This window comes from Anser anser, assembly GCF_964211835.1.
Source record: "Anser anser genome assembly, chromosome: 2".
In the NCBI taxonomy this organism is placed as follows: domain Eukaryota; kingdom Metazoa; phylum Chordata; class Aves; order Anseriformes; family Anatidae; genus Anser; species Anser anser.
In genome coordinates this window covers 49,341,810-49,364,059 of record NC_139721.1, presented here as the reverse complement: position 1 = coordinate 49,364,059, position 22,250 = coordinate 49,341,810, and the positions used below count along the sequence as shown (strand labels likewise).

General features: G+C 38.0%; 1 protein-coding gene across 3 annotated transcripts in view; it reads left to right on the top strand.

Annotated features, from left to right (window-relative positions):
- LAMA3 (laminin subunit alpha 3) overlaps window positions 1–22,250 on the top strand; it is a 114,820-nt gene that overhangs the window by 62,238 nt on the left and 30,332 nt on the right. For all 3 annotated transcript variants that reach the window (XM_083824225.1, XM_083824226.1, XM_083824224.1), the window contains exons 35-44: window positions 2,320–2,464; window positions 3,224–3,364; window positions 4,763–4,927; window positions 7,970–8,071; window positions 9,109–9,192; window positions 10,180–10,410; window positions 14,065–14,178; window positions 18,174–18,283; window positions 20,336–20,416; window positions 21,838–21,944. In XM_083824225.1, coding sequence (XP_083680351.1) covers window positions 2,320–2,464; window positions 3,224–3,364; window positions 4,763–4,927; window positions 7,970–8,071; window positions 9,109–9,192; window positions 10,180–10,410; window positions 14,065–14,178; window positions 18,174–18,283; window positions 20,336–20,416; window positions 21,838–21,944 — 1,280 coding nt within the window. The remainder of the gene's footprint in view (window positions 1–2,319; window positions 2,465–3,223; window positions 3,365–4,762; window positions 4,928–7,969; window positions 8,072–9,108; window positions 9,193–10,179; window positions 10,411–14,064; window positions 14,179–18,173; window positions 18,284–20,335; window positions 20,417–21,837; window positions 21,945–22,250) is intronic.

The following is a 22,250-nucleotide window of genomic DNA, read 5'->3' as shown; positions in this document are numbered from 1 at the left end:
TAAGTCACCAAATCTCTGTTCATCTCATATAGCTTATCCAATGCCCAGATAGCAGTGGACCTTGGTCCAGAACTTCTGACTTCCGGCACGTGCATCATTTGTAATTGTGTATGTTATCTCCCAAATTGTTAAAACTTTGCAGTTGACCTTCCACAATCTAATGTGTGGGTTTAAGTCCAGTAACATTTTGAAGTACAGTAAAGCTTGAATATTTGCAATGAGTTTTGAGAAACTGATCGTAGGTGCTGTGTGTATGGAAACTACTGTTCAGTTGGAGTGACAGACAGGGCCCTATTATGCCCTCTATACGACATATGATTGTTCTAATGTATCTCAGCATGCTGAGCTGAAAATTGATTCTTTTATGTATTCTCCTATTTATATTGTCTAAAATATGTACAGCATACAGCTGTAATTGTAGGGAATTATCTTAAATTCTGACGCTGTCAATATTAGTGTAGTAGAACATTCCTATTATTTCCTTGGAGAGCTGAGTCCTTAAATAGCAAGTACAAATATGCAAGAGCCAACACGTTGCATAAGGCCAAGGTTAATTCATTTTGATTGGATTGGCTATGTTTTTGTAGTGTCCAAACAAAGAGAAATATGGTCTTTGCTGTTCTGCCATTAGTCCTGTAAATATGACAGAGAATACTCATTTTCAGAGAAAACTCTTTTTCCTGAATTTAAAATAATATCTTAAGTCTGTCCATTTCATATGAACTGAATAATTATTCTATACCAATGACAAAACAGGAAACTGCTTTCATAGATAGAAGTCAGGATTCAGGGTTAAAGTGTACCATGTTCTGCACGTCTTGGTGCACTCTAAATTTGATTGGTCTCTGCTTTCATTTTTGCCATACCTTGCTCTTACATGAGGCAACCAAAGCTGTACAAAAAAAAATAAATCAAATTAATAATTCCGTCAAATAGAATTTGTTAATTTAGATGTGCTAAGCCCTGTCTTTATGCTTGGATAAAATTGAGGATACTGTTTGCAAAAATAGTAAGATTTCCCATTTCAGTGAAAAGCTGCATTGCCTGATTATAATGGTGATATTTTTCACATACAGCCCAATCGGTAATGTAAATGAAATGTCAACTTGTAAGTATAAGAGTTCTGAAGCAAAACTTGGCTTTTAGCCAGTTTTTTGGACTGATTCTAAAGTATATAGCCATCTACTAGATTATGATTAATACTTTTCCTTGTGTGGATTACATGAAGTTCAAAGTTCCCAGTTAGTTCCAGTTATCTCTGTGTATGGGTAATGCATTCAGAGAGACTCTGAGAAACCTCGCCCATTGTTTGATGAACTGAGTAATTGTTTTCATATTTTACATGAAGCATACCTTGTCTGCACGCTTTAACTGTTTATATCCATTAAGTTTGTAGCATTAGTACACATGTAAATTCGGTGCTGAGAGCAAAAGGAGATTCCACCAAATCTCTTAGCATTTTTAAAATCACGTTGTTTACAACTGAAATGTAAAGATGTGGATGGTAATGGTGGCCGACATTCTTTATCAGTGGGTCCTTTCTCTCTTGAAACCTTTGGGCTAGTAAAGATAGATTGTGAGAATAGGCTAGTATAGGCAGGAGCAAGAAAGATTGTCAGACCTACAATTTCATGGGTTTTATCAGTCTGAAGAAGTTGTTCCAAAGGCAGGAGGAAGGAGCTGCTGCCATGGAAAGATGTTTTCTGCTGTCAAGTTTTGTGCATAGTTTGTTTTTTGCATCATCTATTTCACCTAAATAATTCCAAAAGTTTCAGCCCTCTCTGTGAGCAGAGTGGATTTTATCCCTTCTGAACAGTTGTAAACTAACACAAGGCTTGTGGCAGGTTGAAGTCCCCATAATTATTCATATGCCTGGGATTCCTCACTTTTTTGTTAACAAGTGAGTGCCCTGAGAAATGCCCAGTCACATCCTCCAGCTGTAATCTTCTTCCAGTTGCGCGTACCTGTATACAGCATCCATGTTTCACGTTTGGTGTATAGTGAGAGCAGTTCTGTGCTGCAAGGACTGATTAGTTGCAAAAGTCCAATTCCATTATGAGCGTTTATCTTACAAAATCAAATCCCTTTCTAATGATTTCTGTGACCACTATAAAACATTGCAGTACTTCTCACCATTCAAACCTGAGAACAGTACTAACCTGCTGCTCTTTCTTCTTGGGAGTCATAAAGCTGTTTCAAAGCCAAGCAATTGCTTCAAAAAGCTACCAGCCCTTTGTTTCAGTCTTCCCTTCCTCCTTCCCTCTCTCCATTCCTGCCTCTCCCACTGATTTTCTCTTATGTGTGTGTTTGTTGATAAAGATGCAAACCAGGAATAAAAGGACGGCAGTGTGATCAGTGTGCTCCAGGTACTTACGGTTTCCCAAACTGCGTGCCATGTAATTGTAACAGAGATGGAACAGAACCAGATGTTTGTGATCCCCATACAGGAATTTGCCTCTGCAAGGTCAGATAAATCAAATTATTTCTGCATTCATAAGCATTGTTTACGCATCAGTGATCATTTCATATTTAATGGCATGATTAAAGTGATTTTATCATTTAGAATTAAATGTAGCTGTGGAAGTGCACCACACCTTGCAGTATGTGCACAGATTATCATGATAGCAGATAATTATTTTTTTTTCTTTTAATGAGTTCAGTATCTGTTTTACAGGTAGTCTTAGTCTTTGCAGTATCTGACAGTGCTACAATGTAGATGTCCATTGATTCCCTGAAGCGGTCTATACCCTACACAGATCTGCTTTATGCATCTGCATCTCAGTTTTTGGATGTTAACCAGGTCCCAGGCTTTTTTTAGCCATATTATGTCAGTTGACATTTCACCACATCATTATATCCAGGAAATCTTCTTTTGTTCTGATCTGCATAATTAAATGTGATAAATGTGAACTTTCACAAGTGACCTTTTATATTGTAGGTTTCGAAAAGCCAGCAGAAGGGCTTTGGCAGGGAAGTTACCAGCTGTCTCTGACTAATATGTATTACTCAGTGGTTCACTTAATAAACTGGAAAGAAGCTCATAACTAAGATAATCTCAAAGAAGTCAATTTTATTTGCATTTAGAATATGGTGAACACAGACAATCACATGTTTTCATTCATGTTTCCATACATTTAAATATTTATTTATATGCAGAATGTTTTGGGGGCCTCACAAAACCAAAAGGAAAGCTCTAAGAATTCTTTCAACTGTGTTTTAACAGGAGAATGTAGAAGGTGCAGAATGCAGTGTTTGCCGACCAGGATCATTTTATCTGGACCCTTCTAATCCCAAGGGATGCACCACTTGCTTTTGTTTTGGGGCAACCAGCAACTGTCACAGCACAAATCGTCGTAGAACCAAGGTGTTTTCATTAGTTTTCTTCTTTGCTGTCATGAACCTACATTTACTCCATTATGGAAATGCCAATTTTCTTCCAAAATTCTAAATATTATTTTATTAGTTGTGAAGGATGGGAAATATTTTGCAAGTAATATTGCAGTTTTGGTGCAGCATCTTTAAAACTTAGGTGTAGTTTGAATGTGCCCTTCAGCAGAAATGGCCCTTTTCACCTATTTGTTTACAAATTGCTGGCTGGACTGAAATTAAGCTAGCTATCTTTATCTTCAGACACCAGTTCATCATTAAAGTCAATGGTCTCATTCATCATGCTTTGATAAGCACATATCATTTCACATCTGTATCATAGGCACGTTTTGAAACCTAAGAAGTGTGTGGCAGGTTCAACAGAGAAGTTAAAATTGTCCTTCCCTCCCTGTGAAAAAAGAGACATAGTATCAAGGGTGAGAAAAGATAGAAGCCCAGATAGATTTTTAAAGTGACAGCAGCATAAATGAATGGTAGAAATGAGTTAAGATGGTTGAAGACTTAAATAAATAAATAAATAAAAGCAACAACTGTCTGAAAAAATGCAAGAGAAAGAGAAGGGAGAAGTAGCATCCTAGAATGATGGATGTTGACCTTGGTTTAGGATTAGACATAGACTTGATGTAATCCAGATTGTGGCACTGTATTTTTTACAAGCAAGGATGAAAATCTGGCCTCAGTCAAGTCAGTAGCAAACTTCCGTTGGTTTTAGGAAGATTTCATTTAGAGTTTACTTGTCTTTAGGAAAGACTTTTCTTGAAAACATATCTGTCTTTTATGTCCTGTGGTTGTGAGAGCTGTTCAGGTAGATATGCATTATGCTTTCTTTTCCCCAGCATAATGATAAATAATAGGATGTATGTTCTTTAACAAAACAAGAGCCAAGAACATAAAATGTGCATTATTAAAGAGCCAGAATATTAGGCTACATTGCCAGCCTCCCCAGAATATCCTGCCATGTCCCCTCCCTCCCATCTAACCTACCACTAACAGGTGTCCGGTCTGTCTTTCAGGTAAGTGTCTTTGGTTTGATTTTTAGAATGGATGTAAAAAATACAGCTCCAGATTGTGTCCTTGGATTTATGTACACAATTCCCAGGCACCTCCAGAAGGGGTATGTCTTCATGTGACTGAAGACAGAGTTTAGTTCATAGCTGACAAACCAAATGCTAGCATCCCAGGTAGCTTTTGCACATCTGTCCCTCTTAAGTTCTGTTTTGAGATCCTTGCAACATCCATTGACAAAGACTTTGGGCTGCCTTTAAAGGGGTTGAATTCATGTTTAGGGAATTACAGTCTAAACTATTTTGCCCCATTACTTAGTGTTGGTGAAGTTTAATAAAGGATGAAACAAATATTTCCTTTATTTCATTAGTTTGTGGACATGAGGAACTGGCGCTTGGAGGCAATGGATGGAAATATTGACATTCCAGTCACTTTCAATCCTGTCAGTAATAGTGTAGTGGCTGATGTTCAAGAATTGCCTACTTCAGTGCATAGTTTGTACTGGAAAGCACCACCATCTTACCTGGGAGAGAAGGTAAATGACGCCTAACTCAACTGTTTTAATAAAATATATTTGTTTTTGCCAGCATTGTTGATAAAGAGTCTCCTACTCTTTGTTAGATACTTTTCCCTCTCCCCTCACTAGAGTCTTCTTACTCTTTCTTGATGAGCCAGGAATCACAACATTTGACTTCTGAGTAGAAGGTTAAAGTTATAACCAGTAAAACAGAATTAATACTTTTTTTTCTGGGTGCCAGGGAGATCTTTATGTGAACAGCATGGTCAAGAGCTATGGGTCAGAGATCTATCTTTCAGTTGAATGACATATTTAGTTAGGTTGTTTTTTTTGCTTACGTTACAGAGTTTCTTGCTGCAATGTCTAAAAATAATTTTCCAAAGTAATTTCATGATGAATCATACTTTATCTACTATAACATTAAACCAGAAGAACTTCTTATTGTTCCCATAACAAAATGTAAAGCAGTCAATAGCCTTCTTAAACACAATTATTAAGAACTGTGTTATGATTTTTAAATTGCATGTCACACTGTCAAACCAGACATGTCATGATTTGATTTTATTTAAAATGACAATACTGTAAATTAAATAGTTTGTGTGACCCTACTTTTACCATGCACTGTGTGTAAGTGTACATTTTAGTAGGTACTAGCTATACTCCAGTAGGAAAACTCACTAAAGAAATGTTATCTCAATGCTAGTTTTACAAGCTCATAAACATACCAGCCATTCATTTTATTGTTCAATATGGTGAGCGTAAATGCTATTTTCCATTATCTTCAGCATTTTAACTAGTTCAATTGCAACATAATACTTGGCATAATATATTTCCTTTCCTCTCTCTCTTTGTTTACAAAGTTAAAAGGAAATCAAATATAAAATGTGTAGCAGTGCAGAAACTAACAGTGAATGAGAAATTCAGTTCACATAACCCCCATTTTCTTTTCCCGTGTATTTCAACATTCTGTTTAGTAGAGCAATTTTAATGTTAGAAAATAAATAATGTACATATGGAATACAGAGGGCAGTTGATAATACCAATATTTTTGCATTTCCCCACAAATTTAAGAAAAAAGCACTACCATAACAGCTCATCATATGGCACAGTCCTAAAATGTGTGTTAAACAGGAAATGAGCTCTAACTTGAATTTTCTTATATTTTTGAAAAATATACAGGATTGTTTTGATTGTGTTGGCAAAATATAACCAATGTTCCAAATTATGATTTTGAAAATGCAGTTGCAAAAGTTAGTAGCTTTAATTACAGCCTTGTGATCCAAGGCACAAATTTCTCTCCACAGAGATGTCTGTGTTTTGTTTGTAATACATTAGAATACATAGAAACAAACACAGCAAATGCTGATGTTTACCTGCAGAACACTGAAACCTGACAAAGCAGTTCTTCCTGTGCCAAAACAAGCACAAGCGATAAGGGCAAACAGAAAAGGGTGCAAAACAAAGTAATGTGTCTGTGGCAAAACACTTGGTTTCAGCTTAGCTGTTTGCTATGTGCTCTTTCAACTGAAGTTTTGGGCCTTTTTTTTTTTAATTAATTAATTGACTTATTTCAATTAACTTCTCACCTCGGTAGACCCTCAGGTCAGTCAGATTTCACTTACAGCTAGTGGTGTAGCATTTATTAGACAAAATCATGATTTAGTGAAGTATTTTCAGTTCTGATAAGTGCTTCTTCTGATGTTGATCATTCCAACTCAAAGTGCCTAGAAGATGTTATCCTTAATTTTTTATGGAGAGTACACTTCCAAAGGGAAGTCAGTAAATTGCCTATATACCCTTCAGGCATAAAATTTTCTCAAATTTATATAGTGGACTTGACTATGATATCATTTTCTCTCATAATTCAAGAGAGAAAGGGAAATTTGAAGTGTTGAAGATTGCTCCGTGAGAAGTTGGTAATGGAAATAGGACTTTCTTGAATTCAGTCTTCTCTATCCCCAAAGACTACAGAGGGTCCTGCATGGGCACTGAGAGATCAAGCCACAAGAGGCACTTGGTAGCTTCTTCAAGGTTTGTGTTTCACCTAGCAGTTTCTGACAGGCTCTTCCTGGAACAAGAACTCCTTAGGCTGTTCCTGGAGCATGATTTTTGTCTCTATATATTTTGAACTGAATCACTCATACACAACCCAGGGAAGCTATTTGATAAATGATTCAGACTTGCTTGCCCAAGTCTTTGTTTTGTGCAGCAGTGGGTTTATTTGGTTGGGGCTAAGGCCTTCCGTGTTCACCTGTAGTTCAGCCAAAAGACGGTGGGTCTCAGCTCAACCTGCAACAATGGTCTGTTATCACCTTTCTGCAAGAGAGCTGATACCAGTAGAAATCTTGTCCTCCAGAAGGTGAAACAAAGATTTCCTGATTAGGTTCTTATTTGCAGTAAGCTCAGAAAATGCTGGGCAATGAGAGCCGCTTTCAAACATGCTTAGTTTTACTTTTTTTTTTATCCATGGTTGTTCATGGGGTATACAGTACCAATATCATTCTCAACCTGATGTCTGCTCCTGATGAGACAAATCTGTTCTGTAGGGTCTAGGAAAGAACACCATTCATGTGAATGTGTGATTTCTCCACAACACAGAAGGCATGATTTAAGGTATGGAAAAAAATAGTGCAGGTAACCATCCAGAGAACAGTAGCAGGTACTACTCAGAAAGTAATCACAGAATCATTAAGGTTGGAATAGACCTCCAAGATCATATGATCCAACCATCCCCCTACCACCAATGTCACCCACTAAACCGTGTCCCTAAGCACGCGGTCCAACCTCTCCTTGAACACCCCCAGGGATGGTGACTCCACCTCCCTGGGCAACCCGTTCCAATGCCTGACTAGTCGTGTATCCGACTAATGTCGGATACACAAAGTAAATAAATTAAAAAGTAATTTCTTCCAAACAACACATATTTGGTCTAAAACCTAAAGAATTAATATACTATTTACAGTGTTTGAAGGTGGGGTAAACCTGAATACAAGTTTATATTAATATCAAGCAATAGTGCAGTAGAGTATCTCTGATCTGGTTGTGTGCATTTTGTTACAGCTTTCTTCATATGGTGGCTTCCTAAGTTACCAAGTGAAATCTTTTGGCTTACCTAGTGAAGGCATGGTTCTTCTGGATAAGAAACCTGATATACAACTAACAGTAAGTTTTGAAATACTGTTTTTTCTTTCAGCCAATACCATGATTTTTTTGTTTCCTGACAACTATGGAAAATTTTGCTCCTAAAGTGTGCTTAACTTTTATAGCAACGTGCTACATTTCTATAAAACTGATTTTACTGCATTTTGCTCAAAGCTATCGACACACCTCTCTCTGATGCCAAAGTAACATATTATTAAGCATAACTGACTTCAGAGCAAATGAAAAGATAAAACAATTTTCTCTGTAAAATGCACCTGTGGAAAAATATTAATTAATGTCTTGAACACTTGGCAACAAGTATGGCCTCAACTATGCAAAATATGTCCTTGATTCCATATTCAATTTATCTTATTTTCTTTGAGAGTTTTCTTCAGCATAAATTTAAACATAATCATAAGGCTTGAATGGACTGAAGTAAAAATGCATTTTGTGTGGTGAAAATTAGAAACTTCTACTGTTTGTTTACATTCCCAAGAGGGTGGTTTTGTTTCTTGAGCCCATCAAAAATATTAACTGAGTGTTCTAGGATTCCAGGAAAGATGCCTCATGAAGTACTATGGTGGTATCCAAAGTCATTTGTGCACTAGGATGTAAGGTCAAAGAGTGTTCCTCAGTCCAGTATTGTTTTTATTTCCCTCCTCATGACAGCCAAAAATTTCCAAGGTAAGTAAGTTCTTAAAGATGATATCAAGAGGCATCTCCTTTTCTAAAAAGAAGGTGAGGGCAGCACAGGAGACTCTTTGAAAATACAAAAAAGTTTTTACTCAGAAGTGATAACTAATTCTTGTGAAAACTGGCAAGCATTAATTTAATTCTCTTGGTGTTTTATTTGAAAGCAAGGATGTTAATAGGCAAAGGCAGGGAAAACCCTGCTGACAGTAAAACACAGTGCTTACAAAATGACATACAGTTACTTTTACTTAGGTTTTATTTTCCAAATAGCAGGATTGATGTGCTTCATCAAAAGAATTGCATGTGAATACTTTAGCATAAAAAGTAGTGAAATGGTTCAATATTATGTCTTCATTCTCACTCAGGGCCAGCAAATGAAAGTTGTTTATGTGGATCCTAACAACCCACTGCCTGACCGTCAATATTATGGCCGTGTGCAGTTAGTTGAGGTAAGAAATGAAAATGGAATGGCCTTTCCTTTTCTTCCCTGTGGTACGTTAAAAAAAAAAAAAAAATGCACAGATAATATGTGAATAAATACCAAATACTGGATAATGTTAATGAACATGAATTTCAGTACTGTAGACCATAAATATAGACCACATTTTCTTCTCTCTTTACTGTCACACTGAACCTAGGTTCTGGTTCATGCCACCTAATTTTAGCATGTCTAATTTAGGCATTTTGTCCAACCTAGTCCTTAGCATTCTCTCCAGAGACAGTGGAGTAATACTGAATCAGTCACGAATGGAGTATGACTCATCACAGCCCCAGATGTGTACTTAATAGGGATGGAATGAATTGTTATCTGTTTTCTTCCTCTGACTCTCAGAGGAGACCAGGTGCCTAGTTTAGAATGGGTTTCCAACATTCAGGGGGGTTAAATTAGCATGGATTATTCCTACCTTAAATGTGTGCTCAGAAAGTCAAACTAAGTTATTTCTGTCTCGTGTATAGGCAAAAAAAGATAATGGTTCTTCAAGCTAAATTCCATTTTCAGTTACACTAAGTCTGTTAGTAGCATGTTAACATGTGAAGGCAGCTCTCAAGACTGGAGTTCTAGTACTTTAGTTACTCTTAAAAATAAAAGCATTTTCCTCCAGCTTTTTGTGGTTTAGTTGGTAATCCCTCAAAGAAATTTGGATGACTGAAGAAGAACCTAAATGCTTCTTCACTTTTTGATACCTCAAAGCCATACATACCTTGCAAAGTACAGAATACATCCCATTTTTTGCTCATTGTTCCTTTTCCTGCCTAGCTTTTGTTTGCATTCATTATATTTATTTTGCTGACATCTGTTTCACCCCACACCACTTGGGACTATAGTGGTCCTAAAGTGTTTTTTTTTCCCTCTCTGTGTGGCATCCTGGGTGCTCTGCACATTCTCTTTTTAATAAACTGCAGGGCTGTGCTGATTTTGTATCCTTAATGTGCAGGGAAACTTCAGACACGCCAGCAGCAATAACCAGGTATCCAGGGAAGAACTGATGGTAATCCTGTCTAGACTAGATGGTTTACACATCAGAGGCCTCTACTTCACGGAGACTCAACGATTAACCCTTGGTGAGGTTGGGCTGGAAGTAACCACCAGCACAGGAAGTGGCAGCATTGCATACAATGTAGAGACATGCTCCTGCCCTCCAGAGTATTCCGGTGACTCATGTCAGGTAGGAAATGTTTGCCTCTGTACTTCACCATTACCTTTTGTCTTGCCTACAGCTATACATACTGGTTTAGTTAGAGGAACAGGCTAGTTATTAAGGTACTTACATAGTTCTTTTAAGTGTGTGCACTTCTGATGGCTCAAACACTTCCACTGTCTAAAAGGCACAGTAAGGTTATTCAACTCTTGATTGCCTTTGTGCAACTATATATGTCAGTTTGCATGTTTAAGGCACCATAATGAGGTCCAAGGGAAGTAATCTGAACCAAGATAGTTCTGAATACTTTCCTATTCTGATAGACTGACTAACACTTTTCCTATATGTTTCAAAGCTGAAATGAATTTATTTTTTAAAGTATTTGGAGATATTTTTATGAAAGATAATGTAAACATTGCAAAATTATACTGTTACCTGAAGCACGGTGAAATCCTAGCCTTAATTGTGCATCCCATCCCTGATGCTGTTCCTGTAGCTCTAATTCTTTTGGCTGATGCTTTGCTTAGCTTAGAGCTCAAGTGTTCCAATGGTTAAGTACCCAAAGCAGCAGAATAAAGTAATGGAGTGGTAAGCAGTGTACGAAGTGCACAAAATATGATTCTCAGAGAAATCGGTTGAAGGATAAAGCAGCAATTGCTGTGCTAACCTTGCAAACATTTTTGAAAAGAGAATGAAAGAATAATACCTAGACCACAGTAACTGCAGAGATGGTGAACAAAACATTCACAGTTGGCTTATGTCTCCTATGTGCATCCGCTGCTCAGGGTGGCCAGTAGTCGTGTGTCAAAAGTCATTTTGGAAGTATTTCTAGAAACTTATTTTTCACACATATGGTGTTCTTTGCCATGTTCAAATTGATGAGAACTGACTGAAGTTCATACTGCCATCCCATTGCTTTCAACATATTGTCTTTATTAAACTAAGGTGGTTTTCTTTTTTTTATACATAAACTGATGAAAATACATAGCCAAAGGAAGTGATCAAGACAGTAACCTGGGTAGTTTGTAAGCCCTGTATGTTTATGCAGTGTTACTCAGGCAGTGATTTACTGTGCTAATCATCTAGCTCTGTCTGACGGCGTTAGGTGGGGAGAAGGTGATGCCTGCCACACCCTAAGTTAGGTATATATTGAGCTACAGGAACTGCAGAGTTACTTGTTAACTCCAGGAACTCTAATGTGTGCTGTACAACTTGACTCATGTATAAAGTTTAAAGGTGGGGCCCATCTCAGCACATAGCCTCATTAATCTGAGTCAGAAGCTGGAGAATAAGGGAGAGTATAAGGGAACGTGTAAATAGTGAAAGAATTGCGTGTGTTAACAGTTGAGCTAAAGTAAAATGATGGCCCAAACGCAGGGGCCACAGAATGTAGGATGGCTAGTTGTCACTTTAGTAGCTATGGGGTGTAGTTTAGCACAGGGTATGCAGCAGAGGCTATCGTTTCCTCATCTTCAGGAGAGAAGTCAACAGCAACAAGTTCAAAGGGATTTTTACCTAAGACAGGTAATTTATTCATTTTCCCTTCCTTGCTTGCTTCCTTCCTTCTCTCTGTTCTTAAATGAACCATTTTTATAACAACTTATACATCACTTAATATAAAGGCAATAACAGAAGTCTTTTATCTCAGAGTATTTTGCTAACAAAAGTATGTGCAAGGAGTTTCTTTTAAATTGTTGTTTATTTGAAAACGATCAGCTGAACTCCTAAGCACTTGAAAGTTTCTAGAGCTTTATCTTCATGTGGAATAAATTTTTCAGTATCAAGAATGCTGCTTTGAAAACAACATGCCCACACATTCCAAATGTGTTGCTTTCAAGTTTAAAGAGAACATAAGTAAAAAAAAAAAAAATCTGCATAGATTTTTTTTCAAATACATTTTGATATCTGTCTGAAATGAGTGATTCATTTTGCTCTCAAAAAAGAGGCTTTCGGTAAATACAATTCATATGCATTAGAACCTGTATTTTACTTAGTCATGTTGTTTATATATTTCAGGCCCTGGTTTCTTTAGAAGCAGGGTATACCGATTCCCTGTTGTTCAAGGAACATACTCTCCCTTTCAAAAATATATCTGAAAAATTTCAAGTGAGGATGCTTATTCTAAATAAAGTCCTTGCTCACACTGAAGTCAATATAAAAAGAGCTGTTGATGTTATTACTATTCTGCCCATGTTTCTTTTTCTATTTATCCCATATGTGAAGAAAGCAAAGATGCTGCTAGCAACTGTTGTTTAAACAGCAATAACTCAAAATTCCTTTTGGGATCTGCTTTGGAAGAGGAGTTTGGTGGTTTGCTTTTTTTTTTTTCTTCTCTCTGATAGTTATGTCGTTGATAAATATACCGATTATTTCTGTCTCTGCATGAATACTTATGCCTCAACCACCTGCCATAAGATTTGAGGCACTGTCCTGGAAACCGTTTGCTCTTCAGATTAGTCCCATCGGTCTTGGTGGTGCAACTGCTATGAGAAAAGGTTTACAGTTTTGAAGTTCAACTCTCACTTGTTTTCAGAATGTCATTCAGGCCAGCCTCTAAGTGCGAGTTACAGGCAAGGTATAGGTACAGTGCAGAACTGCGTAGCCTGAGGCAAGTATTTAGGAGGTGTTTGCTTCATGGGGAGCACAGCTTTCTCCTCACTTTCAGACAGCCTCTCATCTTCCTTGCATCATGCCGACTTAGTAACTAGTGAAAAAGAGCTTAGCAAATAGAGGGATTTTTTGGTCTGGTGGGTGTCCTAGGAGGATCTTTAGCAGAGAGTGTGAGCATGAATGTTTGATTTGGTCTACATGCCCAGGAGAAATTCCTTGTACTTGCCCTACCCTTGTACTTTCGCTCCCCATGCCAAGCAAGAATCTGGTTTTAACATATTAGTTAATACCTAGGTGGTTCAGGCTAACAAACTGAATGTCTCTTGCTTCATTCATAATGTTCCTTCCTCTGGTTCAACCCCTTGTTTAAACCCAACTTTGATCTGACACGCTGTGTTTCTGCTTGTGTGCTTTCAATAGCTGAACATTCTTTTCGTGCTTCCTGGGGTTTTGGGACAAGCCTGTACTTAAAAATTAGACCACTGTATGTTTTGTAAGATCATCTAGCTCTCTGTCTAAGCATGGCTTCTTATAGCTCCAGGTGGACTTATTTTGGAAGTCATGATGAATTCATGTAAAAGATATCTCATTAGAAGCATTTCCAAGCAATACACAGTGGTTAAATTAACATCAAGATTTCATATAACCATTAACTAATATGTGAAATTTCCATATGTTCTTCTCTGAGAATACTGTGGTGTGGAACAAATCTTTTTGTGTGGTTTAAAAGTCATATTCTACAACTTTGTACATAGCCACAGGAAACGTGTTTTGCTCACAGGTTAAAGTAAAAATGATGAAATCCCCATACCACAAAATGTAGAGCACAAGGTTCAGATGCTTAGGCTCAAGCTTCTTCACCTCCATTTTTCATTGACATTTGCTGAGTTAAAATACTTACTACTAAAGCTCTTCTACACCCATATTATTTTTTGTCAGGAAATGTACATCTCTACTGCTCCTTGGAAATGGCAAACAATTTCAAAATACCCAACTTATAACCTGTAAAATTTACCTTCCACCAACACTCAATTTTTTTTTTTTCCTTTTTTCTCTCTGTTTACTGTCTAGGAATGTGGCCTTGGATTTTATCGTGAGAATAAAGGAGTATTTACGGGACGCTGTGTCCCCTGCAACTGCAATGGAAATTCAAATAGGTGCCAGGATGGTACTGGAAAATGTTTAGTAAGTAAATATTAACATTCAAGAAATGTATTTGAAAAAAATGAGGGGAAAAAAAAAACAACCCACATACCTTACTGCAGTATGGACTGTACAGTATTGCTAAATTCGTAGCAACTAAAATATTCTTTCCATGCTTCGTTCTCTGTATCTTATGCTGTTAAGGAGCATGAATTGTATAAACTTTCATGTTTTGTATGTTTAACATAACTGTGGGTGGTTAGAACAATTTGTGCCCTTGTTTTTGTTTTCTTCTTTCCCTTTTAATTTTTGTTAACTCATGGTACAAAAAGTCACCAAAGTTGCACATATGTAAGTGTTTGCAGTTACTTATAATAAATGTGGGTGCTTATCGTCGCATATGCAGTCTTTAGTTTTATACGTATATGCTAGGGTTTGCCAGTGCTGACAAATAGTGCATTCATGCATAGCTTAGTCTTTACAGAATCTCTTGTTTAATTAACATCAGTAAATGTCCGCTAATCTAAATTTACAGCTAGGTGGATTAAAAATAGCAGAGTAAATAAAATGAGATAAAGAGAATAAAACTTAGATTAATTAGAAAATGTCAGCTGTTACAGAAGATACAGTGGGGCAGAGTCTGCTCCCTGACATACCATATTAAACCTAAAGCAGCCTTATGGGAGCTGCTTAGTCCTAGTAGTAAGGGAGCGTGACATTTGGCCGACTGTGCTTCTCTAGCTTATGTCCATGACACTTCTTTAAACAGTTTGTTCGGAATAAATTCCCACTTCAAATTTTTTCACTAATTTTTCACTTGCTGTGTAAACAAGAACCCTGCCAAAATCCTTCAAGAGTTGTTTTCTCTTCTATTTCTTCCTTGTTCATTCTGAATCCATTCTGCCTGCGGTGCATTCCTGGGCGTTACGTAATTCCCCTCGACTTTGTCTCAACCAACCCTAGCGCTTCAATGCAAGCAATAAAGTAATTCAGCACATTCTCAGGAATGACTTACGGTCTGCTGCTTTGGTGAGGCTGGGCAGGCCATGACAGGAAAGCGCTGAAATAGAGCTACAAAGATGAAGAAGTTTTACTTCAGATGAAAATTATAAAGCTAGAAAAGTGCAAATTTCACATTTGCCTCATGAAATAGATGGTTTAGGTTTCTCTTTATCCCCTCCTTCTCACAGCTCTGTTAACTCTCAGATAGATAGAGCTAAATCAACTCCTGGCCCTGGGACAAAATTTAAGGCAAGCAAAGTCATTCAGGATAACGCAGTGAAAAATGAAAGCCTGGAGGGCCTGTATTTCCGTAATGAGCCTCCATCTAATAAAGAGTAGTTTTGTCTCTCTGTATAAAAGCCATCAAACAAAGGCCTGTATTAGTGCAGAGAAGGCAGCAACGCTTTCCAGCATGGAGCCATCAAATTTCTGTCAGGTTTCATATCCAAAGTGTAAAGCCTGGCCTTTTGATTCCTGCTCCTCACCTGGAGTGCTGGACCCCAGTACCTTCCCCTCATGTCAGCTGCTTTCCAGTAATGGCCTCCATGGGAGGCTTTGTGAGGCTAAGCCCCGGCTGACTCCTCATGGCGGCAGTACGGTGCTCCTCAGCTAAGGCAATAACAAAGCTGTTGCATGATGGTGAAAAGAGAGGGGTGCAGTACTGCCCTGCTGAAGAGAATGGAGTGCAGGAGGGGATGGAGAAGACAGAAGAGCTGGGTCTCGTCGGTAGGGAAAAGCTGATCTCCTGCCACAAATCAGGCGTTGTGTTCTAGTGGTCCCTGCCTTTCCCCTGAAAGGCATGTTCCCTGAGCTGCAGCATGGTGCTGAGGCTTTCTTTTCACATGAGATATTAATTCATGTCACATACTCCCAAGTAGTTCTGTTGAGCCCCTGGCACACTGTACTGTGGCCCCCACATGGGTGTCTGGGAATCAGCTGAGAGTTTTCCTTTCAAAGTTTGCAATACTTGAAAGTTGGGAGGTGCTGTGACTCCAGAAGTGTCTCTGTTCTCCTATCCCATGCAGGGCCCTATGAAACTTGAAGGAAGAGCCATGAGGGAGCTGCTGCTCTGGCTTCATTCCACAGTGCTTTGGGAGTACTGGGTTATGTTCTCGGTTCTTTATATGCTATGTATCTAGAGGAACACCATGGCACATTCAGAGTGGCTTACCTGTGAAATACCTTAAACTTCTTTCAGTTATATATGGAATTTCTTCAATGTCTATAGGCATTTTTAAATGGATGGTGTCTTCATAGAATCATAGAATGGTTTGGGTTGGAAGGAACCTTAATGATCATCTAATTCCAACCCCCCTGCCATGGGCAGGGACACCTCCCACCAGACCAGGTTGTCCAAAGCCCCATCCAGCCTGGCCAGGGCTGGGGCATCCTGCAGGGATGGGGCATCCACAGCTTCTCTGGGCAACCTGTTCCAGTGCCTCACCACGCTCTGAGTGAAGAATTTCCTCCTCACCTCTAATCTAAATCTACTCTCTTTTAGTTCAAAGCCATTCCCCCTTGTCCTGTCACTACACTCCCTGATAAAGAGTCCTTCCCCAGCTTTTCTGTAGGCCCCCTTTAGGTACTGGAAGGCCACTCTAAGGTCTCCCCAGAGCCTTCTCTTCTCCAGGCTGAACGACCCCAAGTCCCTCCCCCTGTCTTGATAGGATAGGTGCTCCGGCCTTTTGTATTTCTTTAGCTTCCGCTAGTTAAATGGATTATATGTGAACTGTAGCTTTTCCTGTTCTTTCCCAGAACCTTTCATAAGTGAGCCACATAATTAATTCTTGAACCAAAACCAAAACAAATTACGAGTTACTATGTGAAGAGGCTGGTGGAAGGGCAGTTGATGCGGTTGAGAGAATCTGGATGTAAAGAAATGTGGAGGAGGATGTAGTATAAGAGGAGATGGGAAAGGCAGAACTGTTTCTCATTGTAGGAATATGCCCCTGCGCTTCAAATCACAGTAGTAGAGCCTTCAGCCAGGGCTTTAAGTCAGAACTCCTGCAATGGAATTGCAGTCTGCTCAGTGACTGCTTCCAGCCAATTTTAAATTTTCTTTTTCAGACTTTTACTTTATTAGGAACCCTCAGCTCTGTGGGACACTGGGTTAGTCTACTGCACATTGTTTTCTTCATAACTGTTTTCTCCAGCTGTAGAACTAGGGAGCGTGAATACCTCACGGATGTTATCTGCACTACATTTTTATGGCTGCTCAAAATGTATTTCAGTAGCTTCTATTTTAAATTAGCACCTCCCTAGGTAAAGCAAAAGCAACTTGCTTCTCCTCTCCCCATAACATATAAATGTGTGTGTGACAGTCAGGCAACACAGGAATAAGAATGTTGGGAATCATATTTTAGGAACAATTTTGTCATAGAAAAGTAGCTCAGTTCTATTGGCTTCAATTCTTCTTACAGCCTGTGCTTTTCATTATTTATTGAGTTGTTCCAGGTAAATACAAATTAGATGTACACTAGGAAAAGTACATGAAATTCAGTTCTGATCTGAACTTACAAAGATAATTCATTTTGATAGTAATTTTGTGGGATTTTAAAAAATGCATTTGGGCTCAATTCATTGCCTGCTTTTAAATGGTATCCGACTTCTAATTAGCGTTAAGGTGAAAAATCTAAAGTCGCATTTAAACAGTGATTTTTTTCTTGGATGCCACTGAAATGTCATTACAGTGTATTAAGGCAATTTTCATTAACAAACTATGCATCTAATTGAATGTCTTTAAAAATGTATTTAGGACTGCTTATTTATCCGTTGCTTTTCCACAGTGGTGAGCAAAATGTACTTCCTACAATTAGAAAAAGATTACAGTCAATCTATCATGATAGTGAAAGCAAAAGCAGTTCGGTTTGTAAAGAAAAAAACAACAAAAACAAAAACACACACACACAAATTAATTATGTGGAAGGGAAAGAACATATCCTCTGCGTAAATTGGCTATAATTATTTTTAAATAATAATAAAGCCTTGTTGAGTGGGAAAGCACTGTTAACTGTCTTGTTTGTTTCCTTTTTAAGAACTGTCAGTATAATACTGCTGGGGAAAAATGTGAACGCTGTAAAGATGGTTATTTTGGAGATGCCACTCAGGGTTCCTGTCGGATATGTCCTTGCCCTTATACAAACAGGTAATGTAAAATGTCATGAGAAGCCAAATGGAGGGGAAAGGAGAGAAAACAAAACAAAACCAAACATTGCCTTTTTTAATAAGCTGAAAATTCCAATTCTGACTCAGTTGCTGAAACACAAGGGCATGCTGCTGATCACCTGGGGGATCCCCAGGCACTTGTAATGTGACTATTTACCAAACCTCCAGTAACATCTTCATAGTGAATACTATAGAATGGAAGTCTTTTCCCTTAATGAGTATATCCAGAAGCATATTTTTTTTAGTGAAATGCAAAAAGTAAGTTATCTTTAATCTCACATTTAAGACCATATAGCTAGGAGATAAGTGACAATGATGAAAGAAGCCTTTTCGATGAATTCAGAAAATATAGTAAGATAAAAAAAAATAACTTAAAAAAAAATAAAGCTCATAGGCACTTGTCTAAATTTCTGAAAGGTTAAAGTGGCTGTTCAGGTGGAAGCTCTGAAGTACAAACATACTGAGCTTGAAAAAATAAATCTCCTTGGATCCAATAAAATCATAGGACAGCTTGGGTTGGAAGGGACCTTAAAGATCACCTGGTTCCAACTCCCTGCCATAGGCAGGGACACCTCCCACTTCGTCAGGTTGCCAAGGGACTCATCCAGCCTGGCCTTGAACACCTCCAGGGATGGGGCATCCACAGCTTCTCTGGGCAGCCTGTGCCAGTGCCTCACCACCCTCAGAGTGAAGAATTTCTTCCTAATGCCTAATCTAAATCTACCCTTTTTTAGTTTAAAACCGTTACTCCTTGTCCTATCATTATCTGCCCAAGCAAAAGTCATTCCTTCTTTTTTTTTATAAGCCCTCAATAAGGTTGCCAGACTCTTGAAACTGGGCAGCAAATTGTGTTTAAAATACATGGTATGTTGAGCCACGTTGTTTGTCATCACTAGTAGGTTCTCAAATGTGAAATGTGTTAAACAAAAGCAAGCATTTTTTAAAAAATCCTAAGCAATAAATTGCTATAGGCACCACATAGAATTTGCCAGGTGCATTAGCAAACACCAGGTAGCCTTAAGTAAGAGATTTACACTAGGAGGCAATAGACAGGTTTTTCATTTATCAGAGAACTCTCCAATACATCTGTTTTTGACAGCACTGACTTCTTCTGCAGGTGCTTGCCTGAGGCTGACTGAACATATTTTTACTCATCTTTTGCTTTAAGAGTGCTGAAATATCTAAAGAGACCATGATAACTGCAGTAGTTTAATAGCTGCACATTGGTGGTAAATACCATTCATTATGTAGGAAGTGCAACCCACCTGGCATTACTGGAGTTAGCAATTTCAACCTAGTTAAAATATATGTAATCTTAGTGTTGACATCTGTATTTTAATACACAGACTTGCTTTATCCAACTGTTCATAGATTAAAAAATGGAAATAGCAAACATGGCCTATCCACTCTTCACCTGCCCTCTCCTTACCAAACACTGGCCAAGTAATGGGTTTCCTCCCCAGAGAAATTTGAATCTAGTCAAGTTTTCTAGAAACGTCAGATAAAAATGTGTGTTCTGTTAATCAGATATTCTCTAGAACTCCCCAAATTGGTGTGCAACTCTATTCTGCTTAGGTTAAGAAAAGAAAAACGATATTAGCTACGTAAAAATAATTTCTAATGTTTCCATCTATTTAAAAATAATAGTAAATAAAAATAAAAATCTATCCAAACAGGAAGAAGCTTTGTTTAGCACAGGCTATTGGATCTTGCCTGGTAAAGATAAAATAGCTGCGTGGTGTTGTTTTATTTTACATCACTGCTAAGGTTTTCCTTAGGCATTCCTTCGGGTAGTGAACTATAATACTCTAGGGAGTAATTCTATAGTCTAAGGTTAGAATTTAGAGGAAAAAATATGAAAGAATGTAAAGAATTAGTCGCAGCACTTGTTTATTGGCAATTAAATTAGCTGAGAATTTAATTGGTGGTATAAAACTTTTAAGTCAGAAAGTCATTTAAGTGAGTTTAGCTTCTGGAGTGTAAAATGTATTTGATTATGTATTCACAAAAATATTGTGATTTCTTCTCAAAGATTTGCAACTGGCTGCGTGGCAAATGGTGAGGAAATTCAGTGTCTCTGCAAAGAAGGCTATACTGGAGTTCGCTGTGAACGGTAAGTGACTTGATACTGAAGACCAAGGTCTTTAAGAGGCACCATAGAAGGAGGTATGTCTGCATTATATAGTAAGTCAATGTATGAATATTAATAATATGCAAACGCTTAAGGAGTATCTATTTCTATGAACAGCTGCTATAGTGTGGTGCTACGGTATAATGCCAGATATAAACCCAACACTCCCTGAAGAAACGTAAACCATTTTCCACAGCCTGTTCAGTGAATACTCAGTTTTACCAAAGGGAGAAGTGTCAGCCTCTTTGCAGAAGTGCCCTGTGTGTTGTCTTATATTTCACTTTCTGATAATAAAAGCTACTACTCACTTTGTCCCTGTTCCAATTGAAAACACTTTACCATTTCTTCCAATGTACTCGATGGTGCTTTGGTGCTCTTAATTAGTTTCTAGTAGCAACCATGTAACATTTAACACCATACCCTTCATCCCAATTCATTCTGATGTGCTCCACAGGTGGAGTTTACAAACACAATACTGAAGCCATCTCTTTTGCTGGAACAACATTACAACAGTTTGGCAGAATGAAAGAGTTACAGCAAAGTAATTTAAGGCAGGAAGAGGAAACAATTTCGTGGAGGTTCAAATCCAGGAGGAATTTAAGCATAATGGAGAGCAGTTGTCTGATTTGTAAACTTGAGGCAATTGAGTCACGACGTCTCTCCTGAAGACTGTACCTCCAGTAGTAGCACATTCTCTTGTACTTCACAACTGTTACCTTTGACATCTAAGCTGTAGGTTAAAGATAGATTTTTCTCTTTCAGGTCTAACCATACCTCAGCTCCTCCTCATGGTCTCTAGATTACACATTATTACCCCGATAGATCTTACAGCAGAATGACTTTTATGATTGTTAATCAGCCAGTCCAGATAATGTATTTTACCTATAAAATAGTCAGGGAGCACTCATGCAGAACTATTTTGCTGACAGATGGCAAGAGGAAATATCACCCAGAGAAGGGTGGTAACGTTCAGTGCCAATGCTGTTTGAAAACTCAGTGCGTGCTTGCAGTGTGATCCTAGTTAATATGTGAGTTCTGGTGGAATCACAGACCAAAATGATGTGGTTGTCTTGGTTAAGTCTTGTAAAATTCTCTGTTTATGCATGTATTTGTGTGCATTGTATTTTTACACATTAACTGAATAATTCTTGTATGAGCATTGTGGGAGTTCTTCTATTTTTAGAAAAATTTCTGCAGCACTGGGAAAGATATTTTTAACATAGTGCAGAGCATACTGTAAACCAAAAATACACCCATTTTGGCGTCAAATCAAAAGTTCCTGAAGGTTTTATTCAGGAGTAGAACTGAGTGGGTTTTTTTGTTTTGTTTTGTCAAGTGAAAGTATGTTTGACAAAAGTGGGTTCAAATATTTAATGAAAAAAAATGTGTATCTCTTTATCTAGTTGTGCTCCAGGATATTTTGGAAATCCACAAAAATACGGAGGCTACTGTCAGAAATGTAGTTGTAATAATAATGGACAGCTGGCTAGCTGTGACCGCCTGACTGGAGGTATGTAAGAGCCTATGGATGTGGAGTGTTTTCTCTCTGGGAAGCAGAGAGGGAACGTACTTATCTAAGTTGAACCAAAGAAGACATCTAGAGCAAAAGAAGGGCTTTCCTGAGTCATCAAGTTGATCCTTTTGAGACATTTTTTTCAAGTATTTCCCTTCATAAGTAATGTTTATTTTATGTTGTTTTTCAGTTTCACAGGCATGTATTTAGATGCATTATGATTCATCTTCTGACATGTTTAAGTCGGATCTTGCAACTCTGTGTTATAGACTTATGAAACAGATCTTACAGAGCATTCATAAT